General features: G+C 44.8%; 1 protein-coding gene across 2 annotated transcripts in view; it reads left to right on the forward strand.

Annotated features, from left to right (window-relative positions):
• Positions 1 to 17,420, forward strand: part of LOC143776088 (uncharacterized) — a 156,071-nt gene that overhangs the window by 72,378 nt on the left and 66,273 nt on the right. For both annotated transcript variants that reach the window (XM_077265066.1, XM_077265064.1), the window contains 2 exons: positions 5,365 to 6,007; positions 7,279 to 7,421. In XM_077265066.1, the coding sequence (XP_077121181.1) occupies positions 5,365 to 6,007; positions 7,279 to 7,421 (786 nt within the window). The remainder of the gene's footprint in view (positions 1 to 5,364; positions 6,008 to 7,278; positions 7,422 to 17,420) is intronic.

The following is a 17,420-nucleotide window of genomic DNA, read 5'->3' on the forward strand; positions in this document are numbered from 1 at the left end:
GACTCCTGTTCATCAGGAGGTGATTCGCTTTCTTGTATTGCATAATTTGCATGATGTTGTCGTGTTGGGCCTGCCATGGTTGCAGACTCATAATCCAGTCCTGGATTGGAAAGCAATGTCTGTGTCAAGTTGGGGTTGTCAGGGAATTCATGGCGACGCTCCTGTGGTGTCAATTGCTTCATCCACTCCTTCTGAGGTCCCTGCGTTTTTGTCAGATTACCAGGATGTATTTGATGAGCCCAAACTCAGTTCTCTACCTCCTCATAGGGATTGTGATTGTTCTATAAATTTGATTCCTGGTAGTAAGTTTCCTAAGGGACGACTTTTCAATTTGTCAGTGCCGGAGCATGCTGCTATGCGGAGTTATATAAAGGAGTCTTTGGAGAAAGGACTTATTCGCCCCTCCTCCTCCCCTCTTGGTGCGGGGTTCTTTTTTGTGGCTAAGAAGGATGGTTCCTTGAGACCTTGTATTGATTATCGCCTTCTAAACAAAATCACGGTCAAATTTCAGTATCCTTTGCCATTGTTATCTGATCTGTTTGCTCGCATTAAGGGGTCTAGTTGGTTCACCAAAATAGATCTTCGTGGTGCGTATAACCTTGTGCGTATTAAGCAGGGTGATGAATGGAAAACTGCATTTAATACGCCCGAAGGCCATTTTGAGTACTTGGTGATGCCTTTTGGACTTTCTAACGCTCCTTCTGTCTTTCAGTCCTTTATGCACGACATCTTCCGCGAATATCTGGATAAATTTATGATTGTGTATCTGGATGATATTCTGTTTTTTTCGGATGATTGGGAGTCCCATGTTAAGCAGGTCAGGATGGTGTTTCAGGTCCTGCGTGCTAATGCTTTATTTGTGAAGGGCTCAAAATGTCTTTTTGGAGTCCAGAAGGTCTCTTTTTTGGGTTTCATTTTTTCTCCTTCTGCTATTGAGATGGACCCAGTCAAGGTTCAGGCTATTCATGATTGGACTCAGCCTACATCTGTTAAGAGTCTTCAGAAGTTCTTGGGTTTTGCTAATTTTTACCGTCGCTTCATCACTAATTTTTCTGGTGTTGTTAAGCCATTGACGGATTTGACCAAGAAGGGTTCTGATGTTACTAATTGGTCTCCTGCGGCTGTGGAGGCTTTTCGGGAGCTGAAGCGCCGGTATTCTTCGGCTCCGGTCTTATGTCAGCCAGACGTATCCCTTCCTTTCCAGGTCGAGGTTGATGCTTCTGAGATTGGAGCAGGGGCTGTTTTGTCGCAGAGAAGCTCTGATTGCTCTGTGATGAAGCCATGTGCTTTCTTTTCAAGAAAGTTTTCGCCTGCCGAGCGGAATTATGATGTTGGTAATCGGGAGTTGTTGGCTATGAAGTGGGCATTTGAGGAGTGGTGACATTGGCTCGAGGGAGCTAAGCATCGTGTGGTGGTCTTGACTGATCACAAGAATTTGATTTATCTCGAGTCGGCCAAGCGGCTGAATCCTAGACAGGCTCGTTGGTCGTTGTTTTTCTCTCGTTTTGATTTCGTGGTCTCATACCTGCCTGGTTCGAAGAATGTGAAGGCTGATGCTCTTTCTAGGAGTTTTGTGCCTGACTCTCCTGGTGATTCAGAGCCAGCTGGTATCCTCAGAGAAGGGGTGATTTTGTCTGCCATCTCCCCAGATTTGCGACGAGTGCTGCAGGAGTTTCAGGCGGATAGACCTGACCGTTGTCCACCGGAGAGACTGTTTGTCCCGGATAGATGGACCAGCAGATTTTTTTCCGAGGTTCATTCTTCGGTGTTGGCAGGCCATCCTGGGATTTTTGGTACCAGAGATTTGGTGGCTAGGTCCTTCTGGTGGCCTTCCTTGTCGCGGGATGTGCGTTCCTTTGTGCAGTCTTGTGGAATTTGTGCTCGGGCTAAGCCTTGCTGTTCTCGTGCCAGTGGCTTGTTGTTGCCTTTGCCTGTCCCGAAGAGGCCTTGGACGCACATTTCCATGGATTTTATTTCAGATCTCCCTGTCTCTCAGAGAATGTCGGTCATTTGGGTGGTGTGTGAACGTTTTTCTAAAATGGTCCATTTGGTGCCCTTGCCTAAGTTGCCTTCCTCCTCCGAGTTGGTTCCTCTGTTTTTTCAAAATGTGGTTCGTTTGCACGGGATCCCTGAAAATATTGTTTCCGACAGAGGATCCCAGTTTGTGTCTAGATTTTGGCGGACCTTTTGTGCTAAGATGGGCATTAATTTGTCTTTTTCGTCGGCCTTCCATCCTCAGACGAATGGCCAAACCGAGCGCACTAATCAGACTTTGGAAACCTATTTAAGATGTTTTGTTTCTGCTGATCAGGACGACTGGGTGACTTTTTTGCTATTGGCCGAGTTTGCCCTTAATAATCGGGCTAGTTCTGCTACTTTGGTTTCGCCTTTTTTTTGTAATTCAGGGTTTCATCCTCGTTTTTCCTCGGGTCAGGTGGAGTCTTCTGACTGTCCTGGAGTGGATGTTGTGGTGGATAGGTTGCATCAGATTTGGAATCATGTGGTGGACAATTTGAAGCTGTCACAAGAGAAGGCTCAGCGCTTTGCCAACCGCCGTCGCTGTGTGGGTCCCCGACTTCACGTTGGGGATTTGGTGTGGTTGTCTTCTCGCTTTGTTCCTATGAAGGTCTCCTCTCCTAAGTTTAAGCCTCGGTTTATCGGTCCTTATAAGATTTTGGAAGTCCTTAACCCTGTGTCATTTCGTTTGGACCTCCCGGCATCGTTTGCTATTCATAATGTGTTCCATCGGTCGTTGTTGCGGAGGTATGTGGTGCCTGTGGTTCCTTCGGTTGAGCCTCCTGCCCCTGTGCTGGTTGAGGGAGAATTGGAATACGTGGTGGAGAAGATCTTGGATTCTCGTATTTCTAGACGGAGGCTTCAGTATTTGGTTAAGTGGAAAGGCTATGGTCAGGAGGATAATTCCTGGGTTGTCGCCTCTGATGTTCATGCGGCCGATTTGGTTTGTGCCTTCCATGTGGCTCACCCTGATCGCCCTGGGGGTTTTGATGAGGGTTCGGTGACCCCTCCTCAAGGGGGGGTACTGTTGTGAACTCCGTTTTCAGGCTCCCTCTTGTGGTCACAGATGGTATTGTGTGACTTTGGTTTTTTGGCACCCCCTGGTGGTTTGGTTTATTTCCTGCGGGTCTGCTGGATCAGCTGCCTCGTTATTCACCAGGGAGGCTCCTATTTAGCTCTGCGTCACTTCCACTTGTTGCCGGCTGTCAATGTATTCAGTGCTATTCTGATTACTCCTGATTATCTCGTTTTCTGCCTCTTCAGGATAAGCTAAGTTCTGTTTGAATATTTTTTGCTCATCTGCCTGCAATATGATTTCTGTGTATGATGAGTCTAGTCCAGCTTGCTAACATGTGATTTCTTTTTGCTGGTAAGCTCTGGGGTACGGAGTTGCTTCCCCCGCACCGTTAGTTGGTGCAAGGGCTCGAGCAATCTCTGCGTGGATATTTTGAATAGGGTTTTTTATTGACCGCACAGTTTCCTTCCTATTTTCTGCTATCTAGTATTAGCGGGCCTCATTTGCTAAATCTGATTTCATCTCTGCGTTTGTGCTTTCCCCTTAACTCACCGTTAATATTTGTGGGGGGCTATTCTATATCTTTGGGGTCTTCCACTGAGGCAAGTGAGGACTTACTTTCCCTCCAGGAATAGTCAGTTTCTCAGGCCGTGACGAGACGTCTAGGATTTTTTAGGTAACGTTCCATGGCTGCCTATAGTTGTTTGCGGATAGGATCAGGTTGCGGTCAATCTAGTTACCACTTCCCCAGAGCTAGTAGTCTGTTCAGTTACTTAGCTAGTCCGACCTGCGATCCTTGCCACTAGGATCATAACAGACACCCCTCTCCCACAATTGCCTCCGTTGTCTTCATTAGGTGTAAAGGTGAGACAGCCAACTTGGAATTAGCTGCCCCTGCCGCTATCTGGAGTAATGCGTGTAGTCGATACTCCCTCAGTGTTCCGGCCACCTGCTACGCGCCTCAGAAGGATGTTGCCGATTTTTGGGCACGACTCCTCCTGGTTCCATCTCCTAGTGCTGTGATCTTGATTCTCACTTCTCCACAAAACACTTCGCTTCTTGTCCTTTCTTAGGAAACTGCCGCGATGCAGTGCAGGTGCAGCTCCGTAATGATCTCCCTGTGCTAGGCCACTGTCAGGATCGCACACCAGACAGGTCCTCCCTGGAACTCTTCCAGGCTGCTTTCTCCTCTCACTGGATGTTACCTGGGCAAAACCCAGTCAGCTTCTCCCTAACTTCCTATCCGACCCCCAGTTTTACCAGAGTGTGAGGTGTGGCCTAATACATAGAACCTTTTGCTCCCCCTGGTGGCCGGAGTGTGAAGTGTAGTGTGTGACTGTGATACCTGGTCAGGTGAACTCCTTTAGTGCCATCAGACGTACCATCACTCCCCCTTGTGGAAGAGCAACAATACTGCAACGACCAGGACTCTGGGGCACTGCACTATCACTGTGTCATCCATAAGTCTGTTTTTCATATTCGTGTCACCTGTTTTTTATATATTAACGCTCTATAAAATTGCTGTGGTAAGAATTGCAATGTATCTGTATAGGATCCAATTTTCTTTAGATCCCATAGACTTGCATAGGCGATTCTCAACCAATATACAGAAGAGAACAGTGCATGCTGTGACTTTTTTTTTTTCTTTACAAACACTCTCTGTGTGAAAAAAATGCTACATGAACAGCCCAAATTTTTAAAAATGGGATATATAGTATTAATGCATTTTCTTCTAAGAAAGGCAAAACCTTGCTTTTATTTTCTTAAATGTTTAGATTTCAGGATTATTAACCTTTGGAATTGACCGCCAGCACTGTAGTTGTTCAATAAAATTAATAATCAAAAATACAAATTGCCTAATAATTGTACACACTATGAATATTGTCTTGGCTGAAAAGATTCAGTATATCCTGTATTTTGTTCATTGAAATTTCTGCACATTCTGGCTTTTGCAGTCAAGTGAGTGGTCCTAATCAGTGACTGAAAGCCTTTCCAGTGTAAGTGTGCACACAGAAATAGCTGTCAGTCACTGAGTAGGACCAAGAATATACAGTATAGCCAAAATATATAAATGCATTAAAACAAGTTATATTTATTTTTCTAACATAACTATATATCAGTCTTGTCAGCTTTGAATGACCTCCTTTATGCTAACTGCAGATTGGACAACATTTTCAATGCGACGGGTTTATTTTAAACAAGTTGTCCAGGTAATATAAATCATCATAGTAATATATATATAGTCAATCACTGATGAAACTATTTGAAATAGACGGTTTTATTTGGTGGGAAAAATTGATATGTTTCTCAATATTGTTTTTTTTTGTTCACAGTGAAATTTCTAAAAAGGATAAAAAAATTGAAGTCTTAAACAAGAAATTACAGGAAAGGGAGAATGAGCTAGAAACCATGCGCTTGAAATGCAAATATTTGGAAGAAGAGAAGCGTCACCTTGTTCAACAAGCTGAAAGCTTATATGACAAAGTGGCAGAGTTACAAAGCGAACAGGCAAAATATCTCAATGAAATTTTGGAAATTAAGTGTAAAAATACTCAAATTACTGATAAACTGCAAAAATACTCACCTTTGAAAAAAGACTTACTGATAAAAATGTTACGAGAAGCCCAAGAGCTTAGCATCAGTAATGACAAGTTAAAAGTCCTGGCAACAAGTGGCCTGTCAGAGGTTGGCCTGAGCATGGAGCATATACGGGGCATGGTCGTGAAGCTACACAGCTCCACCAAAGAAATAGAAGATATTCGCTCTCTCTACCAACGAGAATCCATGGAAAGGAAGTTACTGTATAACCAGCTTCAAGAACTAAGAGGAAATATCAGGGTATTTTGTCGATGCCGACTAGATAACTCAAAGGGAGGACATTTAGAATTTCCATCTGATGAAGAGCTTGTTGTGAACTGCAACGGTTCTAAGAAGCGGTTCCGATATGATCAGATGTTTCTGCCACAGTGCACTCAGGTACTGTGCATATGCTCTTTCCACCTTTTTTTCCTATCAGATCAATGCCAATTCAGTCCATATGGTTGTTTTAGCTTTATTCAGTGTGTAATTTTTCCAATTCAGTCTTCGTAAAGCCATTTGAGTTGTTGAAAATACACAGCTCAAAAGTCTCTGCATTTTGGGGTGGGTCTTGAAGCATATCCCTAACAAGCAATCTTTCTCAGATTGTTAGGTCTTTAGCTCAGGGATTCCTTGGCAACAGCTTGTATTATATCATGACTAATGATCAAACATAAAATACATCTACATTTATAAATAACAGAAAATAACACAGAAAAGGAAAAATACACTGGATAGCTAAATTAATTAGAAATCACTTAGTTGCTCTATTGATTTAGATTATTGGTCTAAACCAACTTTTCCTTCTGGCACCTGCCTTCACCAGAGGTCCACAACATGCCAAAAGGTAGACATGTAGATAGTCAGCCACACAGCTCCCGGTCAGCAAAGTACCAACTCCCTGCTTCTATCTTCTTTACCACAAGATGAAAGTTAATGTGTACCTCATCAATCACTCCTTCAGATATGATCAGTCAAGAAATATTTAGGGAATATAGTGGATGTATGGAAAACTATCCATGCTCAATCATTTGTACAACTCCTAGATAGAAAAACACCATGATAAGAACACCCCAAGTGGGAAGATGGCTCTGTAAGTATCCTGGAGTGACACCAAGTGCTATTGTCTGCAGGTAAGGATCCATCAGAATTTACTGAGCAACAGCGAAACAATGATGCATAAACTTATCCCTGATAAATGGCAGATTACTAGCGCAATTGCTTTATTACCAATTGTTAAAGGGGTTGTCCAGGCAAAAAACAAAAGTTCCCCATGAATTTAGAGCTGCAAAAAAAAACAAAAAACAAAGTGATACTTATTACTGACACCCACCCGGATCCAGTCCGCTCCATGGTCTGTGCTGACACAGGAAGAGGAGATGTTACAGTTTCGATAGTAGCAGGACCACTGTGGTCTGTGATTGGCTGCAGCAATCAGGAGACTTCTGCAGTGCCCTGTAAGGGAATTTGAAAGGCCGAGGTGTCTGTGCTCAGTAGAAGTCGAACTAGTGATCAGCCTGGATATCATTCATGCGGTAAAAGTATGGTGCCCATTATTCACAATCTCTGAAATAGTTTTTATAAGATAATTCTCTCCGATTTGTTTTTATATGTACACCATATTTTTATGATAAATTCTATACTCATATTTCCCTTAACATGTTTTGTAGGAAGATGTTTTTGAAGGAACTTTACCTATTATCAAGTCTTGTGTGGATGGATACAATGTGTGCATTCTGGCGTATGGACAGACAGGCTCAGGAAAGACCTATACCATGATGGGAACTGAGCAAAAGCCAGGCGTAAACATAAGGTGACAATCATTACTGCACATATTTTATACATATACATGTAAGCTTTGCAAGTATCACCAATTGTCACCTCCGAATAAGAGCCGCATAAATCACATGACCATAAATCTAAATGCTATGTAGAAACGTGGAGGATCACAGCCTATTCCTGTGAAAGCTGAGTCTCTTTGTTTGTGTTTCTAGAACTGATTTATCTCACAGATGTTAGAATATACAGCTCATGTCATAATATGTTTATGGCTGCCAGGCTTAAAATCAGATGTGTCGGGAACCTGATTTTGCGGCACTTACTGTTGAATAGGTATGACAGGTTCTTCTCCTGCTCTTGATAGTGCAGCTTTCTTCAAAGACTGCATGGACCCGGTCTGGTCACATCCTCCTCCACCAGCAGCCATTTTATGGACTGTAGAGCTGTGCTGGAGGAGAACTCGTCATACCTATATAGTAATAAGTGGCACAGAATCATGTTCCCAACACATCAGATAAAATAAGGATAATATGGCCAATCCTGTTCACTCATTCTGCAGCCAGCCATAGACAGTGTAATTCAGTGGCTATAGCAGGCAAACGGTGCAAACATATTAATGAAACTCAATTGCAAAAATAACTTTTATCCCTAATTACATATATTTAACAAATATATCTCTTAGACCTGATAAAACCTTTTTACTTACCTTAAAAATCTGTCAGAATGGCTGTTTAAAACTTCTGAAAGTTTGAATTCAATCTTTGTCCACCTAACCATGACAGACAGTGTCCCGCCTCTCTGTGGCAGCTGGGATCTCACACTGCTCAGTACAAGCTGCAGCTGTCGGTCAGGCTGGGTGGGCAGAGACTGAATACACTCATGAGCTTTCTTACTTTTTTAGCAGGGTAAAATACTCAGGATTATACAGTCACTTTATCATGAATTTTCAAAATAGGTACGGTACTATCATGACTCTGGTCAGGATGGTTCCGCCTCCATCCTGGTCAGGTCAGGGTTAATTCAGTCCGCTTCTCTTTGGTTTTGGGGCAGCTATTTATTGTTGGCAGTGCCTGCATTTAGGGTCGGTGATAATGTAATGACACCAAAGGTGTCACTGGTGCTGTCGAGGGGGCGCTATCAGGGGGCACATGAAATGAGCACAAGGAGGGCAGACAGAAGGAATGCACTGCACAAGGACCTTAGACTAATGTAGTGAGCACAGGACCTGGCACTGAGAGATCACCTGACCAGGGGGGCGGAGCCATCGCCCATGAGTGCAGGAAAGGACACTGAGCACGCAGAGCACAGAGCAAAGACAGTAAACGTGGTCAAGAAGAGCCAAGAGTCAGAAGCCAGACGAACGCGCAGTATCTAGGGATAAGAAAAAGAGTAAACGGGGACAAGCCAAGGGGTCAGATAACCAGGAGAGACAGAGCAGTACAAAAGCAGGATACAGAGGCAGAAGTCAGGGGACAAACCATATCATACACAGCAAGGCACACAAGCACAGAGGCACAAGTTTAAGGATGAGTCACCTGGGTCAGCAACCACTTCCGCATACTCTGTTAGTGGTTGCTGACCCAGGTGACCCTGGTGATGCTACTGTGCATCTTGGTGGAGACACTGGCGACGCCATCTTGGTGGAGACAATTTTTTTTCTCTAGCAAGATGGCGCCGCCAGCACCTGAGCAGTAGCATCTAGCGGATTGCCGATAGCTGCTACTGTGCATTCTCAGATGGTGCCATTTTGAGACAGATTTTTTTTTCAGAATTTATTTATACCAGTAAATAAAATAATTAAATGCACATTATACGTGCAATCATGCTGCAGCGCAGGCTGTTAACCAGCTAAATCCCACTGTCATTCACTGACTGGAAGTGCATCGTTAATGCCACCCATCAGCGCCTCTGTCATGTGATCACAGAACACTGATGGTTTTTTTGCGGAAGACCCCGATACCTGTCATTACAATACTCCTGTGTACGCCAGATTGTGAAGCACTGCTATATATGGCACTGGCGATCAGACAATCGCAGCTCCTAGTTTCTTAGACTATAAAATAAAGAAAAAAAGGTTTTTTAAATATGAAAAAAAAAAAACCAAGTTCAAATCACCCCCCTTTTGCCCCATTGAAAAGAGAAATACACATAATTGCTAAACAGTATAAGGCAAAAATAAACAAAAACACCAGAGTAAACTTTTTTGGCAGCGGAAACATTGCAATAAAATGCACAACATTGTATCTATCGCAAAATGGTATCAGTAACGGCATGATCTCAAGGTGCAAAAAATCATCCATGAGCCAGCCCCATGTGCCAAAAAATGGAAACCCTACATGTCTCAAAAGTAACAAGAAAAGCAAAAAATTATTTTATGCATATTTCCCAAAAAAATGTCACCATGTAACTAAAATATATATATATATATATATATATATATATATATATATATATATATATATATATATATATATACATGTTTGTTATCTCCGTACTTGCACGGATCTGGAGAATCATATTGCAGGTCAGTTTTACAGTATAGTGAACATGGGTAAATAAAAACTCAAAATACAATTGTGGAATTGCAGTTTTTTTGCAATTTCAAAGCACTTGGATTTTTTTTTCCTGTTTTCCAGTACGCTATATGGTAAAATCAATGGTTTCATTCAAAAGTACAACTCGTCCCTCAAAAAAAGAAGCCCTCACACGGCCATATTGACAGAAAAATAAAAAAGTTATGGCTCTGGGAAAAGGGGAGGAAAAAATGGAAAATTGCCTGAGGGTGAAAGGGTTAAGGGACTAGGAAACCTGCCAGGCAGTGAAGCATAGTCATGAGCTCTGTATAACCCCAACTCTACCACGGATTGTCAGCTTTCTTCCTATGTGCAGGGTACACAGAAAGCTACCAATCAGTCATGTGGGCGGGCCTAATCAGAGCTCAGCATTCAGAGAACTGCAAGATCTGCAGCAGAGAAAACTGTGATTCGAATATAATATATATATATATATATATATATATATATATATATATATATATAAAAGTTTGGACACACCTTATCTTTTAAAGATTTCTATGTATTTTCATGACTATGAAAATTGTAAATTCACACTGAAGGCATCAAAACTATGAATTAACACATGTGGAATTATATACTTAACAAAAAAGTGTGAAACAACTGAGAATGTCTTATATTCTAGGTTCTTCAAAGTAGCCACCTTTTGCTTTGATGACTGCTTTGGACACTCTTGGCATTCTCTTGATGAGCTTCAAGAGGTAGTCACCGGGAATGGTTTTCACTTCACAGGTGTGCCCTGTCAGGTTTAATAAGTGGGATTTTTTGCCTTATAAATGGGGTTGGGACCATCAGTTGTGTTGTGCAGAAGTCTTGTGGATACACAGCTGATAGTCCTACTTAGGGTTGAGCGACTTTCATTTTTTTAAGATCGAGTCGGGTTTTGGGAAACCCGACTTTGTCCAGAGTCGAGTCGAGTGCAGTTGGCCGATTATCGCTAAAAGTCGGGGATCGACCGAAACACGAAACCCAATGCAAGTCAATGGGGAAGCATAGTCGGCAGTGAGTGGAGGCCAGGAAAACACCTACAGTGCCCATTTTAATGCCAAAAACATCCATTCTTGTTTCTGAAGCTTGTCAATCTTAATTAACTTTATAATAATAGTTGGGCATTGGAAATTGGGGGTCATTTGGCCAAAGTTGTGGGGGGAGTAGGGCTGGCTCAAGTTTTTCGTGGGCCCAGGAAACGCGGACTACGTCACGGCGGTGGAGCAGGGAGAGGTAAGTATTTCAACGTTGCAAGTGCTGTGATCCTGAGCAAGCAGGGGGGGCCCACTCGTTCGCATTGGCACTGGCACAGGGCCCCTCAAAGTACGGCGGTGTGTTTGCATGGCGGGGGCGCCTCCCACCAGCAGCGACACTTTTGCGTACTCTGAGGGGCCCTGTGCCTGTGACGTCGCCAACGAGTATGCCCCCCCCCCCACCTGATGAAGGAACCTGCACTTTCATCTGCACCTTCCTCTTTGTCCCTGTGTAAGGTGGTATAACATGCGGGAAGGGGAACCTTACTTTCAGCAGGGTCAGATTCTGGCTGTGTAGAGTGCAAGGGGAATGTAGTGGTCTAGGTCAATGTACCAGCAGACTCATCTAGCAGTGCCTGGGCAATGGGCAGGATGAAGAGGAAACAGATATAGGGCCAAAGAATAAAGTAGGCTAAATGCAGTTCAAAATTGGTAACAGGACTAAACAGGCGGCATTGCTTTGTTCAGTGGAGTAGCAAACCCAAGAGCAGCAGACACTGTTTCAAGGGCCCAACCACACTAGTAGGCCAAATGCAGTTTAATATCTGATAGTATAGGCCGAAAGCCAGAAGGTAGAAGCTCAGCTTTATTCAGTTGAGGACAACACCAGGCAGGGGCAGACACCGTTAGTAGGCCGGAACCACCAATTTTTTAAAAACAGCAGTTAATCAGAGCCAGAAGGTAGAAGCTCAGCTTTATTCAGTTGAGGACAAACACCAGGGAGCAGCAAACAGAGGTATTAGGCCCCATCCAGCAATTTAAAAAAAAAAAAAAAAACTTAATCAGAGCCAGAAGGTAGAAGCTCAGCTTTATTCAGTTGAGGACAACACCAGGCAGGGGCAGACACCGTTAGTAGGCCGGAACCACCAATTTTTAAAAAAACAGCAGTTAATCAGAGCCAGAAGGTAGAAGCTCAGCTTTATTCAGTTGAGGACAACACCAGGCAGGGGCAGACACCGTTAGTAGGCCCTAAACACCATTTTTTTGTTTTAAAACAGCACTTAGTGAGAGCCAGAAGGTAGAAGCTCAGCTTTATTCAGTTGAGGACAACACCAGGCAGGGGCAGACACCGTTAGTAGGCCGGAACCAACAATTTAAAAAAAAAACAGCAGTTAATCAGAGCCAGAAGGTAGAAGCTCAGCTTTATTCAGTTGAGGACAACACCAGGCAGGGGCAGACACCGTTAGTAGGCCGGAACCACCAATTTTTTAAAAAACAGCAGTTAATCAGAGCCAGAAGGTAGAAGCTCAGCTTTATTCAGTTGAGGACAACACCAGGCAGGGGCAGACACCGTTAGTAGGCCGGAACCACCAATTTTTTAAAAAACAGCAGTTAATCAGAGCCAGAAGGTAGAAGCTCAGCTTTATTCAGTTGAGGACAGCACCAGGCAGGGGCAGACACCGTTAGTAGGCCGGAACCACCAATTTTTTAAAAAACAGCAGTTAATCAGAGCCAGAAGGTAGAAGCTCAGCTGTATTCAGTTGAGGACAACTTGAATTAGGGACTGCAGACAGACTTAGCAGGCTGTCCCCTGTGTGGACCATGCATCCAATACATTAACCCATTGCGCCACAAAGGACACGTAACCTTCCGTGGCCATGCCTACAGGTCCATGTGTCTGTTGTCAGGTGTACCTTTGGACTCACAGATTGACAGAATGCAAGGACAATGCGGTCTTTAACATGCTGGTGGAGGGGTGGGATGGCTTTTCTCGCAAAAGAATTGTCAACTGGGTAGCTCATAGCGTGGTACAGCGTAGTCCATCATGGCTTTATTAATATTAAAAAAAAATAAAAAAATAGGCTCTATGCACTGTAAATTAGGTTCCAGGGGTACACGGGCAGCAGTGGTCTGGTCAGTGGAGGCCTAGTGGAAGGAGGGACCGCAGACAGGCTTCGAAGGCCTAACACAATAAAATGGGCTGGCTGTAGGCACTTTATAATTGTTTCCAGGGGTACAAGGGCAGCAGTGGTCTGGTCAGTGGAGGCCTAGTGGAAGGAGGGACCGCAGACAGGCTTCGAAGGCCTAACACAATAAAATGGGCTGGCTGTAGGCACTTTATAATTGTTTCCAGGGGTACACGGGCAGCAGTGGTCTGGTCAGTGGAGGCCTAGTGGACGGAGGGACCGCAGACAGGCTTCGAAGGCCTAACACAATAAAATGGGCTGGCTGTAGGCACTTTATAATTGTTTCCAGGGGTACACGGGCAGCAGTGGTCTGGTCAGTGGAGGCCTAGTGGAAGGAGGGACCGCAGACAGGCTTCGAAGGCCTAACACAATAAAATGGGCTGGCTGTAGGCACTTTATAATTGTTTCCAGGGGTACACGGGCAGCAGTGGTCTGGTCAGTGGAGGCCTAGTGGAAGGAGGGACCGCAGACAGGCTTCGAAGGCCTAACACAATAAAATGGGCTGGCTGTAGGCACTTTATAATTGTTTCCAGGGGTACACGGGCAGCAGTGGTCTGGTCAGTGGAGGCCTAGTGGAAGGAGGGACCGCAGACAGGCTTCGAAGGCCTAACACAATAAAATGGGCTGGCTGTAGGCACTTTATAATTGTTTCCAGGGGTACACGGGCAGCAGTGGTCTGGTCAGCGGAGGCCGATTGTAATGAGTGTCTGCCAGTTAGTAGTCAAAAACAACAATTAAATGTGAATGTCTCGCATTAAAACAAAACAAAAACACTAAAGGGTGCAATCATTAGGTTCAGGGGTGGGATCCTCTGCGTTGTTTCAGACCTACTAATTTAGCGCAAAGTATTTACTGTGGTAAATAGAGGACACTGCCCCTGACTATGTTAAGTACCATCATACATGTCAACACAATGGTATTGTCAGTGGCAGGTATGGAAGGATGTCAGCGCATAGACTAAACATTGGTGGAAGTGTGAGAGATAACTGTGGAAGTGGTAGAGCAATGTTTGACCTGGGGGTGGGTGAACTCTCTTGTGGCCGGCGGTACAGGCCCAGGGCCCCTCATGTTACAACAGTGTGTCTGACGTTGGGTGCGCACCACCACCGCCAGAGACACTTTATTGTACTATGAGGGACCCAGTAGCAATGCCGTCGACCAGGGCCGGACTGGGACTAAAATTCAGCCCTGGCATTTGAAGTTACACAGGCCCACTTGTCACATGGTGACTGTATAATATCTTTGTACACTTGTAGGCAGGGCCGGTTTTAGGCAAAGTGGGGCCCTAGGCAAAGTTTAAAATGGGTCCCCAAATGCTAACATATTGCACATCACACAGAAGCCTTTCTGTTGTATTTACGTGTGCTGAGTTCAGGCCGCTAAACGAGTTTGATCGACAATACTGAAGTTGTTCAACGCTTGTTTCCCGGCCTCTTTCCACCAGCTGAGGAATAATGATGAGACAGAACGATCACTAATAGATCACCATACAGTATCATGTTTTCAGCAGCACATCTACAGTTTACACTGGCAATGTGCTGCTGACAACAAGGCTTTTTGTTCCAGCAAAAACAATCCGAATATGCAGCATTTTACTTGTTTAGTAAAATACACCCCATAGTCCTCCATATATTATAATGTGCTCCATAGTCCTCCATATAGTATAATACACTCCCTATAGTCCTCCATATATTAAAATACACTGCTCAGTCCTCCACATAGTATAATACACTCCTCATAGTCCTCCATATAGCATAATACAATCCTCATAGTCCTCCATATAGCATAATACAATCCTCATAGTGCTCCATATAGTATAATGCACCGCCACAGTCATCCATGTAGTACAATTCACTTCCCATAGTATAGTGCACCCCATAGTTCTTCATATAGTATAACGTATTCCCCATAGTCCTCGATACAGTATAATGCAGCCCACATATAGTATAATGCAGCCACCCCAGAGTATAATGCAGCCACCCCAGAGTATAATGCAGCCACCCCAGAGTATAATGCAGCCACCCCAGAGTATAATGCAGCCACCCCACAGAGTATAATGCAGCCACCCCAGAGTATGTAACCCCCATAGAATATAATACAGCCCACCTCCCCATAATATATAATGTAGCCCCCCATAGAATATAATGCAGCCCCCCATAGTATATAACGCAGCCTCCCCCATAGAATATAATATACCCCCACAATAGTATATAACACAGCCACATAGTACATAACATGGCCTCCCCCATAGAATATAATATACTCCCCATAGTATATAGCAAAGCCCGCATATTATATAGCACAAACCGCGTAGTATACAGCACAGCCTGCATACTATAGCACAGCTCGCGTAGTAGATAACACAGCCCACACAGCAGTATTCAGCACAGACCACACAGTAGTATACAGCACAGACCACGCAGTAGTATACAGCACAGCCCACGTAGAAGTATACAGCACAGTCCACACAGTAGTATACAGCACAGCCCACAGAGTAATATATACAGCACAGCCCACAAAGTAATATATACAGCACAGCCCACAAAGTAATATATACAGCACAGCCCACAGAGAACTATATACAGCACAGCCCACAGAGAACTATATACAGCACAGCCCACAGAGTACTATATACAGCACAGCCCACAGAGTACTATATACAGCACAGCCCACAGAGTACTATACACAGCACAGCCCACAGAGTACTATATACAGCACAGCCCACAGAGTACTATATACAGCACAGCCCACAGAGTACTATATACAGCACAGCCCACAGAGTACTATATACAGCACAGCCCACAGAGAACTATATACAGCACACAGTAGTATACAGCACAGAGCACAGCCCACAGAGAACTATATACAGCCCACAGTAGTATACAGCACAGAGCACAGCCCACAGAGAACTATATACATCACAGAGCACAGCCCACAGAGAACTATATACAGCCCACAGTAGCATACAGCACAGAGCACAGCCCACAGATAACTATATACAGCCCACAGTAGTATACAGCACAGAGCACAGCCCACAGAGAGCTATATACAGCCCACAGCAGTATACAGCACAGAGCACAGCCCACAGAGAACTATATACAGCCCACAGTAGTATACAGCACAGAGCACAGCCCACAGAGAACTATATACAGCCCACAGCAGTATACAGCACAGAGCACAGCCCACAGAGAACTATATACAGCCCACAGCAGTATACAGCACAGAGCACAGCCCACAGAGAACTATATACAGCCCACAGCAGTATACAGCACAGAGCACAGCCCACAGAGAACTATATATAGCACAGAGCACACAGTAGTATACAGCACAGAGCACAGCCCACAGAGAGCTATATACAGCCCACAGCAGTATACAGCACAGAGCACAGCCCACAGAGAACTATATACAGCCCACAGTAGTATACAGCACAGAGCACAGCCCACAGAGAACTATATACAGCCCACAGCAGTATACAGCACAGAGCACAGCCCACAGAGAACTATATACAGCCCACAGCAGTATACAGCACAGAGCACAGCCCACAGAGAACTATATACAGCCCACAGCAGTATACAGCACAGAGCACAGCCCACAGAGAACTATATATAGCACAGAGCACACAGTAGTATACAGCACAGAGCACAGCCCACAGAGAGCTATATACAGCCCACAGCAGTATACAGCACAGAGCACAGCCCACAGAGAACTATATACAGCCCACAGCAGTATACAGCACAGAGCACAGCCCACAGAGAACTATATACAGCCCACAGCAGTATACAGCACAGAGCACAGCCCACAGAGAACTATATACAGCCCACATCTCTTCTCTTCCTCCCCTCACCTCCTCCGAGAATGGCCCCACAGTCCAGAAAAAAAAAAAAACTCTCCTCACCTCTCCTCGTGCCCAGCGTTGCTTCCTGGTTCCTGCTCCTGTCTCAGCAGCTGCAGTCTGCCCGGGACACAGCAGGTGCGCGATGATATGACATCATCGCGCACCCGCAGTGTCAGAGGCAGAGCGGGGAATGATGGGAGAGGAGCGTCTGTAGACGCTCTCTCCTCCATCATTGCATTCAACTGTACCGGCGTCTATACGCCGGTATAGTTGAATGCGACGGCGGGGGCGGCGGATTGAGCGGCCCACCACTGGCACCGGCCCTTCTGGCATTTGCCAGAAGTGCCCTATGGCCAGTCCGGCCCTGCCGTCGACCAAAAGCAAGCACACCCACCTCTTCAGACAAACAGCAGTCTCACGGGTGCTTGCGCCAAGTCGCGATACCACGGCCCCGTGTGGGGAGTTTGGCCATTTAGG

The sequence above is a fragment of the Ranitomeya variabilis genome, chromosome 5 (assembly GCF_051348905.1).
Source record: "Ranitomeya variabilis isolate aRanVar5 chromosome 5, aRanVar5.hap1, whole genome shotgun sequence".
Classification (NCBI taxonomy): domain Eukaryota; kingdom Metazoa; phylum Chordata; class Amphibia; order Anura; family Dendrobatidae; genus Ranitomeya; species Ranitomeya variabilis.